Genomic DNA, 20,591 nt, shown 5'->3' with positions numbered 1-20,591 from the left:
TTTCAGAGGCTGGAAGGTGAGGGCCTTGGGACCACTTCTGCTTCTCCATCCTGAGTTATGATTTTGTTGTTCAGTCGCTCAGTTGTGTCGGACTCTTTTGCAACCCCATGAACTGTAGCCAGGCTCCTCTGTGGATGGAATTCTCTGGCAAGAATACGGGAGTGAGTTGCCATTTTCTTCTCCAGGGGATCTTCCTGACCCAGGGATTGATCTCGAGTCTCCTTCATGGCAGCAGATTCTTTTACCGCTGAGTCACCAGGGAAGCCCGTCCTGAGCTATGGAAACTGTTTCCATTCCTCAGGCAGAAGTGGAAGGAAGACACGATTTGGGTATTGTAATTTTAACCAAGTCATCTCCCTACAGAAAGTAGGACCTATTACATTACTAGCAAGCTCTGCTTTATTAATTTGTGTTATCAAATTGACTTTTGGTTTGGCTCGAGTGAAACAGACTGGGGGCTTCTCTGGTAGCTCAGTGGGTACAGAATCCACCTGCCAATGCAGAAGACACGGGTTTGATCCCTGGGTCAGGAAGATGCCTTGGAGAAGGAAATTGCAACACACTCAAGTATTCTTGCCTGGGAAATCCCATGGACAGAGGAGCCTGGTGGACTATAGTCCATAGGGTTGCAAAAGAGTCAGACACAGCTTAGTGACTAAACAACAACAAAACAAATTGGGCGGTGATATGTCAAGGTAGTCACTCATTCGGTCCACTTTACCTTACCCTGACCATTCATTTGTCTGAGAACACACATACATTTTTAAATATGGATAAACACCCTTGAACTTGAATAGAATGAACTCTTGGTTCATAGTGCAAGTTAGCAGAGCCTTTTATTTTTTCCTGATTAGGTGATGGTCTAAGTCTTTGTAGTGCCTTTGCTTCTTTTCCCACTCACCATCCACTTTCCATCTGTGGAGGAGTGACAGGATATGCTGTTTAATTGTATAGCTGCTTCACCCCGGTGAGGCTGGGCAGAGGCAGGGAGATTAAACTGCATATGGCTAGCTCAGTTGTTATTGAACAACGTCCCGACTGATGCCTGATGTCTGCGGAGGATTTTCTTGGGATTCTGGATCAATGGAATGCTAGAGACTGAGAACAGCAAATGGCCGTTTTCTCTCCTGTCTTTAAAGTGAAGTATGTCCTCTCTGAAGGGCAATCTATCTAAGCTTGCTCTCAAGTTTAAATGTAAACGACAGTGCATTCCTTACTTTGAAGGCAGATACAAGCTTATCCCAGTGATGGCCAAAATGCTTTGTAAAAGGAAGCAGCTTTTGTTACAAGTTCAGAATTCAGCCAGTATTCTCTCTCTGCTAGAGGCTTGATGGGAAGACTCCTTTTTTTGTGGTACATGCATCATTTAAATGGCCCGGAGCTCCTGGGACTGGAACCTGGTGCCCTGTCTCTGCAGAGGTCAGCTGGTGAGTGTATGCTGCTCTCTTTGTTCAGAAAATTGAGACTTTTTTTTTTTTTTCCATTCAAATAGAAAATCCTAGGAAGGTGTGAGCAACACAAATATACAAGAAGGAATGATTTTATAAAATGATTTTCTCAACAGTTTACTATTAAATAAGTCAGTAGTAGAGAGGCAACATTATCACTGGATAGGAATGTCCGATCTGACACTCCAAAAAGGATTATGTGCATCTATCCATCTTATGTGGGAAGAAAACTTTCTGTGATTGGGAAAAAGATGAATGAAAAATCACGGGCTAAAAAAGAACGTGTGATCAGTTTATTTTATTTAAGTGTATTCATACTAGTCCGAGATTTCCTGTAATTTGAGTAGGAGAGCCCATAGTGAGGCTTTCTGGGTGGGTTCCTTCTCCCGAGGTGGGCTGACTTAAGAACACGGAACCTCAGCCTTCCTTCCATTCCTGGGGAGGGCTATCTGGAGCAAGTCACTGGCCTTCTGGGGTCCTCAACTGTAAAATCACGGTGACTTTGCTCCCTGAGTTGCATGCAAAGATATTATGAGAAAATGTAATCAAAGTAGTGTAATTATTGTTTTTAAAGATCTGGCAATCATGGTGCTTTGTGAAAGATTAATGTCAAACTAACATCTGATTCATTACCTTTTCTTCATGTGACAGAATGAAGAAAAGAGCTCTCATACTTTTTGTAGAAAAATGGAGGGAATCTAGAGGATTAAGACTTTGTTAACTATGCCTAAAAAATTTTTTTGTAAAGTTGTTAGATTGTAGTTTTAAAAATGTGTAATTCTCCTGGTTGTAGAAAATCAGATAATTAAACTGATATTGTCCACTTTTACAAGTAGGCCTATTGAGTTCATTAAAGGCTAATGAAACAAACAAATGCTTTTAACAGCAGGAACTCCCCACTTTCCTCTCTAGCTGTGCTTGTGGTTTTTCGTTTTCCTCTGGGGAGGTTTATAGAGAGGAGAAGATATTGTGATCCAGTATAAGCAGGTTCTAAAGGGGTGTGGGACAGGCATCATCCCAGACAAGCCCAGAAAGATTCTCACTAAAGAGAATCTGCTTTAGGAGACTCAAGTACAGTTTGTTGGGATTCATGTTATTAAGTTAAAAGGATATTCACAAATCAAGTAAGACTTGTTGGTTGTAAACATTTAAAAAAATGTTTAGAGGAAAAGAGAATGCCAGATGGCATTAGGATCACCCTGTGCTTCAGTCTTTTATTCTCACTGAACCACTTTCATTGCTAATAACGGCTTTGATACCATCACAGATGATTATCTCAAAGACCCTCAGAGGAGAAAATGTTTGAATTATCTTATATCAAGTGGAAGGCAACGACTCACCTGGTTAAGGAACTTAAATATCTATGTATGGTTCTTTGTAAAGACATACAAGATTTTCCAGAGGAGGGAGTTAATAAGCTGGTTTGTTTGTTTTTTTTTTTTAGAAGATGAATTCTCAGCTGGTCAAGTCAGAGAAAGTTATGCTCATCATATATAAAAAAACTAGTCATGCTGGCTGAAAGTTAACCGACCTGTGAATCTTCATGGTGCCAATACAATGCTGGCTCATGCCATGGCAATTATTTCTATTTTTTGACTGACTTTTGAGTCTGATTTAAGTGCAGGGTTCACTGTATCAGGGGTCCCCAACCTCCAGGATCTAATGCCTAATAACCTGAGGTGGAGTTGATGTAATAATAATAGAAATAAAGTGTACGATAAATGTAATGTGGTTGAATCATCCCCCAAACTTCCCCCCATCCCAGGCTATCGAAAAATTGTCTACCATGAAACCTGTCCCTGATGCCCAAAAGGTTGGGGACCACTTCCCTGAACTACCATGAAGTACATTTTGCTTGCTTATGGGATATTGTATTAATCCTTTCTTTCAACTCAGTTTAGGTAAAAATGAAAAATTACAAATTATGTTGTAATAGGTAAAATACGTAGAGACGACCCACAGTATAGAAAATTAGTATGTTCCCTCCCAGAAGAGTTACTCTCTTCATGTAATATTGGAAATGAAACATTACATTTTCCTTTATCTGGGTAGATATGTCATAGAATTAGGATACAAAAATATGCCATTTTGTAAAAGAGCACTTTTAATATTTTACCTTTTTCCTAATAATAGGATATAAGTAGGATAGGATTCTATTGTTTAAATGTCAGCAATTATAGTACTAGTTAAAAATTTTCTTCTAAAATGAGACAACTGTGTGATTATATGTAGGGATGGAGGGGTCCATAATCCACTGTGTTCAACGCAGTGTTATGACTCTAGAGTCCAGAGATGAATAATTAAGAAAGGAGTGACATTTTATTGGCCCTAGATAAAATTGTAAACTTCTAAGCAAAAAGACTGGTACTATAAGCAATTAAAACAGTATACAGAGCTGCATCTTCTTGAATTAACAGGTTGTATCCTTTCTCTCCTTTCATTGCATCTCTTTCTTGGGTATACATGCAGGAACATCCAGAAATATTAATCCTGCATGACCTCATCACGTTAGTTAATTCTGTATTTAAGGAAAGCCTTTGGTAATGAATGATGAGTACCTGTGTGCCTCAGAATGATGGAGAGTGACTTCAGGTGTGGCCTGCTTCTCTCTCTCTCCCTTTCTCTGCCTCTGCTCTCCTCTCCCTCTTTGGAGGGCCCCCTCTTTCTCCCAGGATAACCTGGCTGAGTCCAGATTATACTGTGTACTCGCTGACAGCTCCTTTCCATTCCCTGCTTAACGCAGCTCCCTAATGCGGGCTCACGCGTGACAGTATTCCCAGCCCTTCCCAGACGGGCTCACCCCCGTGTTTCTCTGGCAGTGGCAAGTGACTCCAACTGCGCTGGTCTTCCCCCCGAACTGCAGCGTTGATTCTTCCCTCTTAAATGACCCTTGGAGAGGGGAAGGGCTGAGAGATTTAAGAGACGGGAATTCATGTCATGTGCTACAGCAGAGCAGCCCTAGCAACGGCAGTAGCGGCAGCGGCAGCAGCAGCAGCAGTAGCAGCAGCGAGTCATTTAGCAAGACCGCACCATTTTCTTCTCACCCTGCATAGAGGTGTGGTTGCAAGCGGCAATCAACTACCCACCCCCTTCCAGTTCCACGGTGGCCTCTTCCTGGCTCCAGTTGGAAGACACAGACTGTCTGGAGGAGTCCCCAAAGACCGTTCCAATTGGTGATGTGTGTCTAAGAGGAAGGCTTTTTCAACTAGTAGGATGCTTGTCTGCCCTTGCGGCCATCCAACGGCTGAAGAGCTCGGAATCTAGTGCTCCGCCTTCCCCGTGGGACCATTTCTAAGTGTGGGCGCCCACCTATGCCCGCGTGTGTGCAGGTGTGCGCTCCTGGAGGGGGTTGGCCGCAGACCTTGGTACCTTGTGAATTATGAATGCTGCGGAGGCTGGAGCAAGATTCCGACCTAGCTCGGGGGCGGAGTGGATTATTTTGTGAGTGTTCTGGCTGCCAGCCATTGCACTGGTGGGGAAAATCTCCTCCCCATCTAGCTCTAATATCACCTGGATTGCTGGGGAGTGGAAACTGAGCTGCCGCAACTGCTCCTGCTGCTCTCCTCTGCAAAAATGGCTCACGCTGCTGCTTCTATTAAAAAAGTTCGAGAGGCTGAACTGGATGAAAAGGAGAAAAACCTGGAGAGAGAGAGGAAAAAACAACGGAAAATCCCCAGGGAACGTATGGAACGGAAAAGAAAGGTATGAGGAGCATCCCTTTAGGCCCTTGCTTGTGAGGCTCAGTGTAGAACCATCAGCCTCAGAGCTGGCAACTTCCTCCTCCCTTCCCTCCATCATTCCCCTGCACCATTTCCAAGCTCAGTTTGCAGCCTATAGCTCATGCCTAAATTTGCTGCATTGGGAAGAGATGCCTGAGCAGGGCAAATTTCCTTGGCTTAACCAAGTAAAGACAAAAAAAAAAAAGTCTCCACTTCATTTTTCTGCTTTTCCTTAATATCTTTATTCAGTCTCAAAGCTAGGCGTTTTTTTTTATTCCTCCAAGTGACTCTGAACACTTGTCATAGAAGCAGGAAAGATTGGTTGGAGGGTTAAAGTATTTTCTTCTTGTTCATCACCTCTACTACAGGATCTTTAGCCTGTGCCTTCTCTCTGACTTTATGTATCTGCTGTAGATCTCTGGTTAAGAATAAACCACAGGTTTTATTTACTCTGCCCCCCTCCCCTTCTAAAGGTTGACACTGATCCATGTAAAACTATACTGAGAGTCTTCATGCAGTGAGCTGTGTCTCAGAATTTTTAAAATTATAATTTTAATTCACTTTTTGGTTTTCATTAATGATCTTATGCTTTTCTCTTCTGACTGTAGCCACTAAGTTAAAAGACCAGGGTTAAGTAAATGGAACAAAATGTTGATTCCATTTACAGTAAAGTAGAGAATCATTGTCTTTCTCTATCTTTTAAAATATTTTTTTCTTTAAGACAGAAACAATCTTACAACTTGATGGAACTGAACTATTCCTTTAGCTGGTGGTCTGTTTCTATAAGGCAAGGAGATTTCTATAAGTGCTTTAATTAACAAAGTGGGTCAGTGAATAATTTCGGAAGATGATAAATGACATATTACATTAGCAGAGCATAAAAATAGTGGTTTGTACACAAGCTGTTAAACATAGCTATGGGATTAGGGATGCATTGGGGATCCATAGGCTTAATAATCCATGTGCTCAATGTCTTTTGTTTCTTCAGTAATAGATGCGTCTACCTTTTCATTTGGGGGTTGTTATCTTTGCTTCACTCTTGGAAGGACACTTGAGGACCCACATTAAGTTCAGATCTTACTGTGCAGGGATTCCTTACATTTCAGTGTTACTACTTATTTCATCAGTAGTTAGATCAAATGATTGTCATGAGGCAATACAAACAAATAACATTTGCCGTATATTATTATTTTCCTTCTGGGGAAAACTTTAATACTGCCTGCCTGACCTTTAAATGGCCTTGTTTCAAGGATGCGTTCATTCTTTTTTATAATATCAAGGATGTTATTGGCCATTTTGGTGGGAGTTGGCTCCCTTTTCGACAGCTACTGCAGTCTGTTTCTAATTGTCTAAATGGAACATTGTGCCATAAAGCAATTTCCTGTGATTATATCTTTTTTTATCTTTCGTTCTCTGAAACACAGTCTATTATTTTTTGGCCAGGAGTGCTCGTTTAGCGTATACTGTAACCTAATAACTTTGCTTACCTAAAGTGCCACTCATACCACTCTCTTGTTCTCCCTTTGGCTTGCTTCTGTATCTAGTTCAAGCTTCTTTTTCTATACTTCAGTAAAATTGCAAAGCCACATCATTAAGATGGAAGACTGCCAACAGCTGTTGAGTCTCAGTTGCCTGGGTGCTGCATTGCTTTAGCTTGAGTCCAGCTCGGCAGGGAGACATCATTGGTTGAAACTGATCATATGATGGGATCATCTGATCTTCGTATTAAGATGGTATCATTAAATTAGGGAAATAATGGCATAGCTACTATTTGTTTCTGTTCCTCTTTTTTTTGGGGGGGGTATACAAATCTGTTGGTCCTCTTCCCTTTTGTACTGCAGATGCATGTGGCATTACATAGCTATTTACACAGCACAAGAAGTGCTTGCTAAGAGTGACTGGGTTTTTTAGCTGTGTCAGCTTTATCTTCTAGATATAGTTCCACCTCCCCCTCCCCTGGCCCCATGCACACATAACCAAATTGAGTTAGTTCTAAAATTTGGTTTAAAAGAAGAAAGCTCTACCTCATAATTATTCCTTAAGGTATGCTGCTACTGCTACTGCTAAGTCGCTTCAGTCGTGTCCGACTGTGTGCTACCCCATAGACGGCAGCCCACCAGGCTGCCCCGTCCCTGGGATTCTCCAGGCAAGAACACTGGAGTGGGTTGCCATTTCCTTCTCCAATGCATAAAAGTGAAAGTGAAGTTGCTCAGTCGTGCCGACTCTTAGCGACCCCATGGAGTGCAGCCCACCAGGCTCCTCCATCCATGGGATTTTCCAGGCAAGAGTACTGGAGTGGGGTGCCATTGCCTTCTCCCTCCTTAAGGTATATATAATGGTAATTCCAAAAGAAATGAAAAAAGCATGTTTTCTTATTAGCAGCACTCTGCAACACCATCTCCAGAAATTAACCTAAAAATGATTATACTTTATTTGCTGATGCCATTTTATAACCATAAGGGAATACATCAGTTGTAGAGATGATTGGGTTTACCATTTACATATCCATTTGTAAAGTGTATTGTAGATGAACCAGTTTATTAAAAAAATTCAGATGAGACATTCCCCTGTGGTGTTAAAACCAACTGTGGATCTTGAAAAAAATAAACTGATTTTGAAAATACTTTTACTGAAGTAAAATATTATAGAGTATTAAATCAATTAAGCATCCTCATATTTAGATTTCATTTTAATATTCTTTTATAAACTTGCTGTTAATTAAAAGAATTTTTGTGTTGTTATTTTGTATTCCATAAAACATTTCAAATAAATTTTAATTATTTGTAAAGTTAAAACACTTTGCGTGCTTGGCTGTAACCCCTCTACCAGCTTCTCAGTGGTACCGTCTTTGTAAATGCTGGATTTGTATACTAAGGAACCTAGTTTCAGCTTCATGACAAGCAAGATTTATCTTAGAATAAAATTTATTTTATTCTAGATTCAAGATTTATTCTATATTCTATATTCAAGATTTATCTTGGAATAAAATGTTCAGGCTTCTTTCAGTTCAGTTCAGTCGATCAGTCGTGTCTGACTCTTTGCGACCCCATGAATCGAAGCACGCCAGGCCTCCCTGTCCGTCACCAACTCCCGGAGTTCACTCAGACTCACGTCCATCAATTCGGTGATGCCATCCAGCCATCTAATCCTCTGTCGTCCCCTTCTCCTCCTGCCCACAATCCCTCCCAGCATCAGAGTCTTTTCCAATGAGTCAACTCTTCTCATGAGGTGGCCAAAGTACTGGAGTTTCAGCTTTAGCATCATTCTTTCCAAAGAACATGCAGGATTGATCTCCTTTAGAATGGACTGGTTGGATCTCCTTGCAGTCCAAGGGACTCTCAAGAGTCTTCTCCAACACCACAGTTCAAAAGCATCAATTCTTTGGTGCTCAGCTTTCTTCACAGTCCAACTCTCACATCCATACATGACTACTGGAAAAACCATACCCTTGACTAGACAGACCTTTGTTGGCAAAGTGATGTCTCTGCTTTTGAATATGCTGTCTAGGTTGGTCATAACTTTCCGTTCAAGGACTAAGCCTTTTTTAATTTCATGGCTGCAGTCACCATCTGCAGGGATTTTGAAGCCCCCCAAAAATAAAGTCTGACACTGTTCCCACTGTTTCCCCATCTATTTCCCATGAAGTGATGAGACCAGATGCCATGATCTTCGTTTTCTGAATGTTGAGCTTTAAGCCAACTTTTCCACTCTCCTCTTTCATCTTCATCAAGAGGCTTTTTAGTTCCTCTTCACTTTCTGCCATAAGGGTGGTGTCATCGGCGTATCTGAGGTTATTGATATTTCTCCCAGCAATCTTGATTCCAGCTTGTGTTTCTTCCAGCCCAGTGTTTCTCATGATGTACTCTGCATATAAGTTAAATAAGCAGGGTGACAATATACAGCCTTGACGTACTCCTTTTCCTATTCAGAACCAGTCTGTTGTTCCATGTCCAGTTCTAACTGTTGCTTCCTGACCTGCATATAGGTTTCTCAAGAGGCAGGTCAGGTGGTTTGGTATTCCCATCTCTTTCAGAATTTTCCACAGTTTATTGTGATCCACACAGTCAAAGGCTGTGGCATAGTCAATAAAACAGAAATAGATGTCTTTCTGGAACTCTCTTGCTTTTTCCATGATCCAGCAGATGTTGGCAGTTTGATCTCTGGTTCCTCTGCCTTGGACTGTTTTAAATATAGTGTGTACCAAACATATATGGTACATGTGTCATACTGTGGTAGACCGAGAATAAAACCAAGCTTCAAGCAAATGGACCAAGAGTAAGATTATTTGAAGCAAGCTAATTTATCATTTATTTGTTCAAAAGAGTACATTGATGTTCTAGCTTTTTTACAGAGATGAGAGCTCATTATTTGCTGATTAACTTGTCATTTCTATGTACATCTGGATATCTAGTTTTCATACTAAACTCTGAGAACTTTAGACTTGAGAAGGATTCCAAAAGGAATCTTTCTCACAGACTTCTAAGACTTTGTTCTAGAAAGCGATTTTGAGTGTAATATTCATTCCACAGTCATATATTCTTTTCCAAATGTACTTTTTTTTTAATTTGGAAAAATGTATAATTTTCAGAGGATCACTAAACAAAACAGTTTCATTCTTGAAAGGAAAGCATATGTTTAAATTATCTTTGTCATTTAAACTTATGATTACCAGTTCAAATAAATAGATGTGTTCTCCATTTTTCAGCATGGACAAAACGTTCTCTAATGCATCATACTGTCTGCAATATTTATTTAAATCATATAGCATGAAAGGCAGTTTGTATGACTAGTTCTTGGCATTGTAATGCTTGAATTATTCCTATTTTATTTATACTATTAAAATGCCAGAGTTCATATTTTGTGTGAAAATTATGGTAATATTTACTGAGTACCAAGGTGGTCCCATGTCTGGTACACACATTGTACTGTTTAATCCCATTGGCAGTTTGATACATTAGATATTCTCTCCATTTCACAAGTGAGGAAACTTAGGGTCAGCATTATGGAACTTGCTTAATCATATCCAACTAGTATATGGCAGAGTTGGGATTTGAACCTCAGGCTCCAAAATTCACTGGGAAAAAAGGTAGTATGATTTCTTGGTCTTGTACCTACACTAAATCTAGAGCATAAGTAAATCATTTAATCTGCCAATGTCTCAGTTTTCTAACCTCCAGAATAATCTTCATATAACTGAAAGAAATTTAATTACTGTGAGAATAAGTTAAATGACATATTTTAGAGGAAACTGAATAAATTTCAGGTTATGCTTCTACTATAATTGCACCAGAATATTCCATGAGATTTTTTGGAAAATCAATTGGTAGAAGTCAACATTTGCTTCTTAAATATAGCAATTGCTGTCAGTGATAAATGATTACATATGATCATTCTTTGTTACAGTTTTATCAAAACATCAGATGTATTTGCGTATTTACACTTACTTAACTAGCACAGAAAGGTGATTTTGTGTAGGATTAAGTAGAAAATAAAAGCAAACTTTTTTTCAAGTCCTTTTCCTTGATTCTCATAAAAAAGTGTTCTGATCAGTTATTTGCTTTCTTTTAAATGTATATAATTATTATCTTTGAAAGAATAAGACTTCTTATTTCTAGGATAACTTTTTTTCAAGTCCTTTTCCTTGATTCTCATAAAAAAGGGTTCTGATCAGTTATTTGCTTTCTTTTAAATGTATATAATTATTATCTTTGAAAGAATAAGACTTCTTATTTCTAGGATAACTTTTGGGTACTGTGCCAACCATATTGTTCTTGTCCATTTTGTTATTAAATTGATGACAATGAGAACTCTTACTGAGTATATTTAATGGACCTATCACCAAGTTGTAAGGGAACACGGAAACATATAGAATATTGAAAGTTAGTTTGTTAGTATACTTTGTTAAAATGGAGGAATGCTTATTTACAAGTGTGGAGAGGAAAGTATTCTGCAACTTTTGAATTATGTTATGGGTTTAAAATAAGCATAAAATACAATGGCCAGCTGAGCCTGCCTTCCTGGCGGTCTGAGTGCATTCAGTCGTAGAGGACAGGCCAGTCAGCTCTCCTGTGCTGGTTCCTTCTGCACGGACGCCCGGCCTGCTCCTGAAGGGAAGCCCTCCTCTGAGATGAGCAACGCTTAGTTAAGAACCACGTATGCAGTGTTCTGGATACTAAGCCAAATGCAATATGATTAAACGTACAAATCACAACAGAATAATGTGGGTCCTGTATAATGTATTACATTCTGGAACTCTTCAAGTTTGGAAAATTCCAATAATGTATTTTAGCACTTATATCAAACTGTCTTCATATGGTTTCGTATAACCCCTTCAGTGATACATCAGTACTTCTAGAAACCACATTTACATAAAGTAGATTGTGAGGTCTTGAGCTTTATCTGGACAGCTTTCTCTCTTTTTATGTCTTAATAGTCAATTGAGTCTAAATAAATATGTTCAGGCATATCTGTTTACATGGAGAAGCTTCTATAGAATCATGATTTTGTTTTTTGAGTTTTGGCTGCACCTGCATGGCTTGTGGAATATCAGTTCCTCCACCAGGGATTGAAGCCATACCACAGCAGTGAGAGCACCAAATCCTAACCACTAGATCACCAGGGAACTCCCAGAATCATGATTTTTTAAAAACCTATATTTTTTCTTTTATATTCCTTCTATCCTCCTCTCTTAGTTCAGTTCAGAAACCCCTTCCTGGCTAGAACAATTATTTTTATGTAAGTGACTTGCACTATTAATGGTACTCTTGAATAGCACCATAATCTAAGTTTTTATTAGTTTTTAATTATAAAGAACCTCTTTCAACCACTTGAGTGGGTGACTAACTACTAGTTTAGGATTACAGCTGTCAAATTTGTGGGATTGTGGCAAAGATAATCCCAAGTATATGACTTGAGATACATTTTTAAGAAGACTAAAAAGACAAAAATCTTAAAGTAAATCAGCTACTATGAGTGGGTTCATTTTTGGAATCTAAATTCTTTAAGCACACCTCAGTGGAATTTGCCACCCCCTTTTGTTTATGCTAATCTGAATTCATATAAATGTTTTAATCTTTATGAAAACAGATTTCATTGGTGACCTTTATTAAAAAATTTTATTATTTTACTGTATTTATCACTTGGATAAAAGTAATGCTATTTATCATACATTTTTACATCATAAAGAATACTGAAATATTTTGTAGAAGTATTATAGGAGTCAGTGAAAATACAAGGAAGTTAAGAATTCGACTCGTGCCATATTTAATGATTTTTTGTGTTTGTGTTTTTCCATTATATCACTCTTTTCGTTTGTATTTCTCAAAATAATTTCTTCACAAAGAATACTACCTTTATTATCAGAGACAAGGATATAGTATATTAAAATGAAGAATAGTACAAAAAAAGGCATTTCCCAAACTTTGGAATTCTGCAGAAATTGCTAGTGGAATCATCAGCTGTTTGAGTATGACCCTTTTGCTTCAAAGGTGACGTGTCATTTTTAAATGCATATTGTGGAAAATCTCATTAAAGTCATTTAGCTCCATTCCATTCATAATAAATCAGGATCCTGGGGTAGGCTAAAAAGGAAAGAAGACCATAATCTATATACATTTAAAGCTCCCCTGGTGAGTCCAACCAGAATTGAAAACCACTGCAATAAATACTTTCATCTCCCCATCATCCCTTACTCTACCCACCCCATCTTTGAATTTGAAGCAATAGCAGACCTGCTTTTAATAATCAGTATGACTCTACATTGCGATTTGAGAAAAAATGTTCCATGTGTATATATGAGACACCCTGGCAATTTTTTGAATGTTTAATGAGACTAATTGGTCTATCTAATAACCAATTAATTTTGGGGAATTTTTAAAAATTGTAGGATAAAATTGTTTCACGATGTGGTGTTAGTTTCTGTTGTACAACAGCGTGAGCCAGCCATAAGTATACATGTATCTCCTCCCTTTTTGAGTCTTCCTTCCACCCTGCCCTCTAGTTACCTTTGAGCATGGGAAAGAGGAAACAGTTTTATCAGATAAGTTGAAAGGCTTTATGACCTGCATGAAGTATGACTGTCTGTCCTGGTGCTATGATCTTCAGGAATGAGGCTGTGTGTTTCTGATACATACATATATAACTAAACTCATTGAGGCCCCAGGTTGAGCAAAAATTACTCAAGCTGAATTTTTGAAAGAAGACCACTAAAGTGTGATTTAAAAGTTAAGCCTTAAATAGACTGTGCTGTTTTAAGTAAACTTCAATAAATATCCTGGGGATTTAGTTGGTAATTTGGCAGCCTTGGAGACCTCAAACCTTTAGAGACATCAGCAGTTCTAAAACTCCTAAACACAATACAACATCTACTTTTTGCTCTTTGTCCTTGACTTTGGTAGATTTTCTGTATCTTTAAAATAGTATAAAATCCATGAATGTAGGGAAGAAAGAAGGAATGAGCAGCTCATAGATGAAATCTCTCTCCCAGTTCCTCAGATATCTCCTGTTAATAGTTCTAACTCAACAAGCTCTTTATGATGCCAGGGTTTTGTTTGTTTCTTTGTTATATTTTTGGTTACTTGCGTGAATATTTTACCAGCTGTTCTTTCACTCTCGTCCTCGCTCACCAGAGCTTCCAGGGTAGGCAGAAAGGGATTCCCCACTAGGTTATACAGAATTCTGAAATGGACTTTTCAGCATGTATAGCTGGACTATTGCTCCCTCCATTTTCCTTCACTTCATTAGTACCTTGCCAAAACTCTTCCCATTAGATCTGTGTTGACGCCAACTTAGCCCTTTTCTAGAGATGTCCCTATACTGTCTATTTATCATTACTATACTGCTCATATCATGAGGAACACCTCAATAAAAAAGTATGTATTATTAAGGAGAAATACCAGGGATACAAAAATTATTATAAACATATCAACCTCATCTTTATTTGGTTAGGAGAAATAGTATCATGTCACATTAATAATTTCACATTAATGTATATTCTTGGCTCTCTATATATTTTGCATGCATGCATGCTCAGTGGCTCAGTCATGTTCAACTCTTTGTGACCTCATGGACTGTAGCCCCCCAGGCTCCTCTGTCCATGGGACTGAAAGGCATACTGGAATGGGTTGCCATTTTCTCCTCCTCAAATAAGCCTCAGTTTACTTGTTCATAAAATGTATAGGACTATATGGACTAATTTAGGAAATACAAGTAAAATCCCTAAGAAGAGTACATTGGGATAGCAGACACTCAGTAAAAGTACATTTTAATACTTTAATAGGTGAATTCTTCACCACCAACCCAAATAGAGACCTGTTAATTACCAATTTTAACTCATCTTTTTCACAGTTTGTCTGTAAAAAAATGTTGAAATCAAAACTACTTTGACCTTTATGTATCTTTATGTGAATAATGATGGTTTTGCCAAATTTCTACTTTTTTCAAGGGAGTTATTTAATCTCTAGATCAATTTTTTTGAGAGTAATGTGTTATTTGGTGGGTATTCTTAGGACTTCAAGCCTAGGAGACAGCGTTTCAGGAGACCCTGAGAGAACTGCTCCAAGGAGGCAAAGGGAGGAGCCAGGTTATATAGAAGTTTTGCAACAATGAAACTTAGCTTCAAGTGCTAAAGTAATATTTGATCCCAATGTATTAATAAAAAGCTAACGTAGATTATCTTAGAGTTCATGTTTGTGTTACTAATATAATTAAAAAAAATCTAATCAATAAACATTGATTAAATTTTTAAAAAGTAAATTATGTTAGCATTACAAACATGAACTCTTAAGAATCTACTGTAATTTTTTTATTAATTATAGGGGTCAAATATTACTTTTGCATTTGAAACTAAGTTTAGCTGCCAGTCCTTGTAAGACATTCAGCATGATTGGAGGTGGATATGGTACATAGGGTTATAAAGAACAGAAAACATACTAGAAAGCTGTTTACTAATTTAATAAGTGATATTTACATAAAATTACCAGATGCTCCTAAAGCTCCATAAAGACAAATTCGGGAGACCTGTGTATGATTGCATCTGCCAACTGTGACGCTGGGCAAACTATTAACCTGACTTCAGTTTTCTCACCTATGAAATGATGTGGCCCTGAAGTCTGTTAGCGATCTTTCTTGTTCCTGTATGATTCTGCAGTGTTTTCAATTGTTTTTGCTTCTCTTTATTTTTGTAAGTGATTGAGGAGTTCCATGGAATTTCCAAGTTTTCCTTCATATGATAGGAATTGCTTTGGCCTGACACTATGTCCCAGACACAGTTCCTGCAACCAAGAAGCTCTGATACCACTTGGGGTGATGGGTACAAATAATAAGAATAAAATGTTATTTGGGCCATTAAGTTGGAATGGAGATTTGTCTATTTTTGTGTATATGACGCAAGTTTTATTTAATAGACTGTGTATTTTTGTGAGCTTTTATTTGGCAGAAAAAATAATGGAAGAAAATAGTTCCTGTTGTGGTAACACTTGAAATATTCTGGAAGCAGTTAAGACAGAAGATACAGAAAATGAAGTAATCTTATGAAGTTGTGCAGTTGTTTTTTGTTTTGTATTTTAGTACTGATTTGAGTCATTTTGCAGGAAGGAGTTTATTGTGGTTCCATTATTTTCTGTTAGAGCCTGTGTATCCTGATAATGCCGCATCTTATAAACCCACAGAAAGTATCATCATGGTGTTAATCGTTTTACAAAGATCCAGTGGTAGTAATGACAGCTGCCTTTGAACTAGAGGGGGCTATGGCGAAGAGAGCCCATAGTAAGCACTTAAAGGAACCTCAGCAGTTTACAAATAATTCAGCTGTATAACTCAGTGAAAATAAGACATCTCCTGCATTCTTCTAGGGGTAGTAGTACAGACTTCCTCCTTATTTTTGGCTTCTGCCTCAAACTGTGCCAGATGCTTAATTAAACTATGTCACATCCTAACATGACTGAAACCAATAAAGTATAAGTAGAACAGGTAACCTGGAACAGGTAACCTCTTCCTCTTTGAGGAAGAGGTCACTTAGGAAATGAGAAGCTTTTGCTCAGGGCAGTTACCTACAAAGCATGGGGCTGCAAAACATGTGGGCTCCAAAGGACAGGAGTCCCAGACTGGGCGTGGGTGGTGGAGAAGAAAGCCATCTGTGAAAGCACAAGTTGTCATTAATGGGGAGGAAGCAGATGACAAAGGACCCAGGAGCAGATGCCAGTCCTGTAACTACAAGCACTTTATCAGAGCACAGAAAGGACTTTGTATATAACATAAAACACTCACACTCACCCATTTAACACAAGTGGCGATATTTCAGAACTTTTGACTTTTTTACTAGAAAACAGCACTGGAAGAAGAATTTATAGTAAGCTAATATGAGAAATCTTTTTTTGCCATCAAAGGAAGCTTGATAACTGAGATGCATGTCTCCTTAATCACTGTAATTAGCCTTCACACATGAGCCTTCTGGATTATGTATTCTATAGTAAGTTGCATAAGAGTTTACAAAACAATTTGGTCCCTCCAGTGATCTTTAAAATTCTATGAAAGTCAATCAAGAAACTGAGATGATTATGCTAGAAAGTTGAACATTTTCCACTTAGAGCCACCCAGAAACTTTTATATTGTACTTATTAATTTCTCTTCTTTCTTGTGTTACATTAAAAAATATTATCACAATTCATTTCCCATTAATCCTCCTCTCTATTTCCATTATGAATGCAGATATACTTCAGCATATTGCAGTACCTTGGATAAAATAATTAAGTGAATAACTACTACAAACTAGACTTTGAGTGGTAAAGATTTTTGATTGAGTAAAAAAATAATTTATATCAAACAACATCTCTTCTAGGTAGGTCTTGAGTTTGCTTTGGTAATGTGTATATTTATTTGCTGGTGATAAAATTACATTGGCAACTAACATTTGCTGAGCACTTTTCATCCTCCCATTGGTGTGCAAAATTATAGTTTTACATAGTTTGGACTCCTGGGATAATTGTGCTACTTCTCTGTCTCTTTTGTAAGTTGACACACACTGTGAATCTGCAGAACCTTATACAGTATGCTCCTGCTGTTTCAGTGGTAACAAGGTATGTCTTGAGTAGTCCTTTTTCTGCCTTGGCCATGAGAATTGACTTTGTCTTTAATTTACCATACTCAATTCTCTGATTATTTTCAGAAGCAGGCATCTGCTCTCCACATACAGATAATAACCTCACAAATTATGACTGAATCCCTGGCCCCTCCCAAAAGTATACTTCGTTTCTAGTTTCAATTTACTTTCCTACTGAATGGCTAAACTCAGTAAATTTTTTCCTTTCTGATTTCTTTGCCATTAGTCATCCACTTGCCTACCTCAGTCTAGCTTGGTAAAATATTTAGATGTGTAATGTTGGTTCATTTATATGTGTAATGTTGGTTCACTCTTGACACTGAATTCATCGCTGTGATCAAGGGTATGATGACCTTGTAAGCTGAGCTGTTTTCAGCAACCTCCTGTAGAGAGCACTTGTACTCTGATCAGAGCACACACAAGTACTTCTGTTAACGTTCCATGCATTTTTCTCTGTGTAAGTGACTGCATGATACAGTGATAACTAAATGTCTTTACCTGGGGGGACTAAAGTTCTTTCTTTAAGCCTACATACTTTGTAGTTTTAATTTATGAGAACAGTGTCCCACATGCCCTGGTGTCATGGAATTTGACCAACTTGCTGTGTCCGTAATAATGGCTGATTTTCTTCCTATACTATGCCACCATTGCCTAAGACACAGTAGATACCCTACCAGTTCTAAACACCTAAGTAGTATTTTTGTGTCAGCAACTCTAATTTGTCATAGCTTAGTCTTTTGAAGCAAACCTAGGAAGAAAAGTTTATTTGGTCAACTTGTGGATTGTAGCATAAACAGTTATCACAGAATCAAACAGAACCAGAAATTTTAACATTTTGTGAAAAGCTATTCTCAATTACATTTATTAACAAGGAAATTAAGGATATTATGAAGGATGGGACAAAAATTTTTCTAGAGGAATATTTTTTATCTTCCTTTGTATATTTAAAAGTGAATGCACAGAATTTGCATCTTTAAAACCACACTAATGTTTAAAACTATAAATTAATAATTTTGTAAACTATTAATTTCCAGTTTTCAGTGCAAATTCCCTTGTCTGCATAGTGTTTGAAACTTTCCTCTGGGGTGCATGAAGTCTGCTGCATTAGGCTGGCAACACTTTCTCATAACTCCTGTTTGCCCTGTTTCTCCTCTCAACCTTGATCCTTGTTCACACATAATAAGGGCACGCTTAGCTGGCCAAAGTCAGTAACTATTTCTGTTCTCTTCCTGCTCTATTTTGATGAATGTGACCCAGGCTTCTGTGATGAAGTGTCTGCATGCCAGTGACCCATACATGTAGCTTGTTTAGGTGTAGGCTGCATTACTGAAATCATGATTTTATCCTTTGTGAGATAGATCAAGGTTCCAGTGATTTCTAAAACTTTTGAAGGATTCTGTCCTCTGACTTAGCACCCATGCATGCATGCTAAGTCGCTTCACTCATGTCTGACTGTTTGTGGCTCTATGGACTGTAGCCCACCAGACTCCTCTGTCCATGGGATTCTCCAGGCAAGAATACTGGAGTGGGTTGCCATTCCCTTCTCCAGGAGATCTTCCCAACCCAGGGATCAAACCCACATCTCTGTTGTCTCCTGCGTTTGCAGGCAAGTTCTTTACCACGAGTGCCACCTGGAAATGGCAACCCACTCCAGTGTTCTTGCCTGGAGAATCCCAGGGATGGGGGAGCCTGGTGGGCTGCCATCTATGGGGTCATACAGAGTCGGACACGACTGAAGTGACCTAGCAGTGCCACCTGGGAAGCTCTCTGACATGTGTGGGTTTCTCCAATGGAAAGCTGCGAGAAAGTGTACACATCATTGTAGTGCAAAAATAAAGCAAGGAACTGTGAAGCTCATTTAGACTTTAAAGACTGGCAAAGAAACTGTGGCCTGTCAGTGTATTTTATAGACTGTCAAGTGGAGACCAACCTGCAGAACAGAACACCAAAGGCATACTTCTGTTGAAACAAGCAGTATATTGTAACCGAATATAAAACCTTCTAACATTCCTGTATGCAAAAGCATGGTAGAATTAAACGGGATTCGTCGTGAGTCTTCATATTCTGAAGAAGCAGTTTTTTTCTTTGTGAAACCACATTCATTTTCATGGAAGATTCAGGGGGTAAAAACACACACAGGCAAGATATAAAAATGAAAGATAGACTTCATGCAAAAGCTTCATACAGCTTTTGTAAAGATAAAAGCTTTAACGGTTCAAAGGCTCTTCCCATCCCCCTTTCTTCTTTGATTTCAATGATTGTGTAATTCCTTGGAGTACATAGGTCAACAGTGTGACCTACTAGAGAAGTAAAGTTGACTAGGAAATTATCATATAAAAGAAAAAATAGAACACTGTTCTGAGATGTCACAAAATGATAAATTCTATTGCAACTTGATTAGAGGTTTGTTTTTTTTCCTTCTTCTAACTAGCTTATTTTGAAGTAGTATCTTTTCCGAGAAAACCTTTCCTTGGAGCTCTGTCCCTAAGGTATGATGTATATGTACGCACATAGGATCTAGATTCTATACATCTGCATTTCTCAAAATTTTATTTCTCTCTACTTTTTCTCCTCCTGAGTTTCCAATATATTGAAGCTACAGTGTTGTCGTCTTATTGTAGTATGTACTTCAAGTGTACTTAAAGGAATGATCATTTTAGTAAGATTTAACAAAAGAATGGATCCATTTCATAAGTATGTGAAATTAAAAACAAATTTTGTAAGTTAAAAAGTATCAACATTTAAAATATAGAATCATTTCACAGCACTACTTTCTATCTTGCAACTCTGGCTTGAGACCTGATGACACGGTCTCAGTGAGACACCCCATGAGATGGATGGGAACGTTTGGGGTCTGGCTTACGTTTGGGGTCTGGCTTTAGACCCATGGAGTTGCAAAGTCTGGGCCCAGACAGGCATGCCAGGCTTTGCTGTTGTTTAGTCACGAAGTCACGTCTGACTCTTGTGACCCCGGGGACTGTGGCCCTCCAGACTCCTGTGTCCATGGGATTTCCCAGGCAAGGTACTGGAGTGGGTTGCCTTTTCCTTCTCTGGGGATGTCCCCAGCCCAGGGATTGAACATGGGCCTCCTGCATTGACAGGCATATTCTTTATCACTGAGCCATCTGGGAGGCCCATGCCAGATGTGGTGTCACATAGTCACCTCATCCACAATGTAGAAAGCAGCAAACACTGGGGTTTGTATTGGGCGGGAGGAATATAGCAATGGGGAATTTCAGCTGCTTGGCAGTCAAGCAAACTTCTCTTCTTGGCCAGGATGACGCAACTCCACGTTATAGATTATGGGACAAAGCTTTGGTATTGGAA

The 20,591-nt window shown here is 38.6% G+C and overlaps 1 protein-coding gene across 1 annotated transcript in view; it reads left to right on the top strand.

The window, feature by feature from the left end:
• Positions 1-3,998: 3,998 nt before the first annotated feature.
• ANK2 (ankyrin 2) overlaps positions 3,999-20,591 on the top strand; it is a 286,106-nt gene continuing 269,513 nt past the window's right edge. The window contains exon 1 of the mRNA XM_070790805.1: positions 3,999-5,150. Within this exon, the coding sequence (XP_070646906.1) occupies positions 5,022-5,150 (129 nt within the window). The 5' untranslated portion in view covers positions 3,999-5,021. The remainder of the gene's footprint in view (positions 5,151-20,591) is intronic.

Source organism: Bos indicus, chromosome 6, assembly GCF_029378745.1.
Source record: "Bos indicus isolate NIAB-ARS_2022 breed Sahiwal x Tharparkar chromosome 6, NIAB-ARS_B.indTharparkar_mat_pri_1.0, whole genome shotgun sequence".
Taxonomy (NCBI): Eukaryota; Metazoa; Chordata; class Mammalia; order Artiodactyla; family Bovidae; genus Bos; species Bos indicus.
This window is presented reverse-complemented; position numbering and strand designations above follow the sequence as displayed.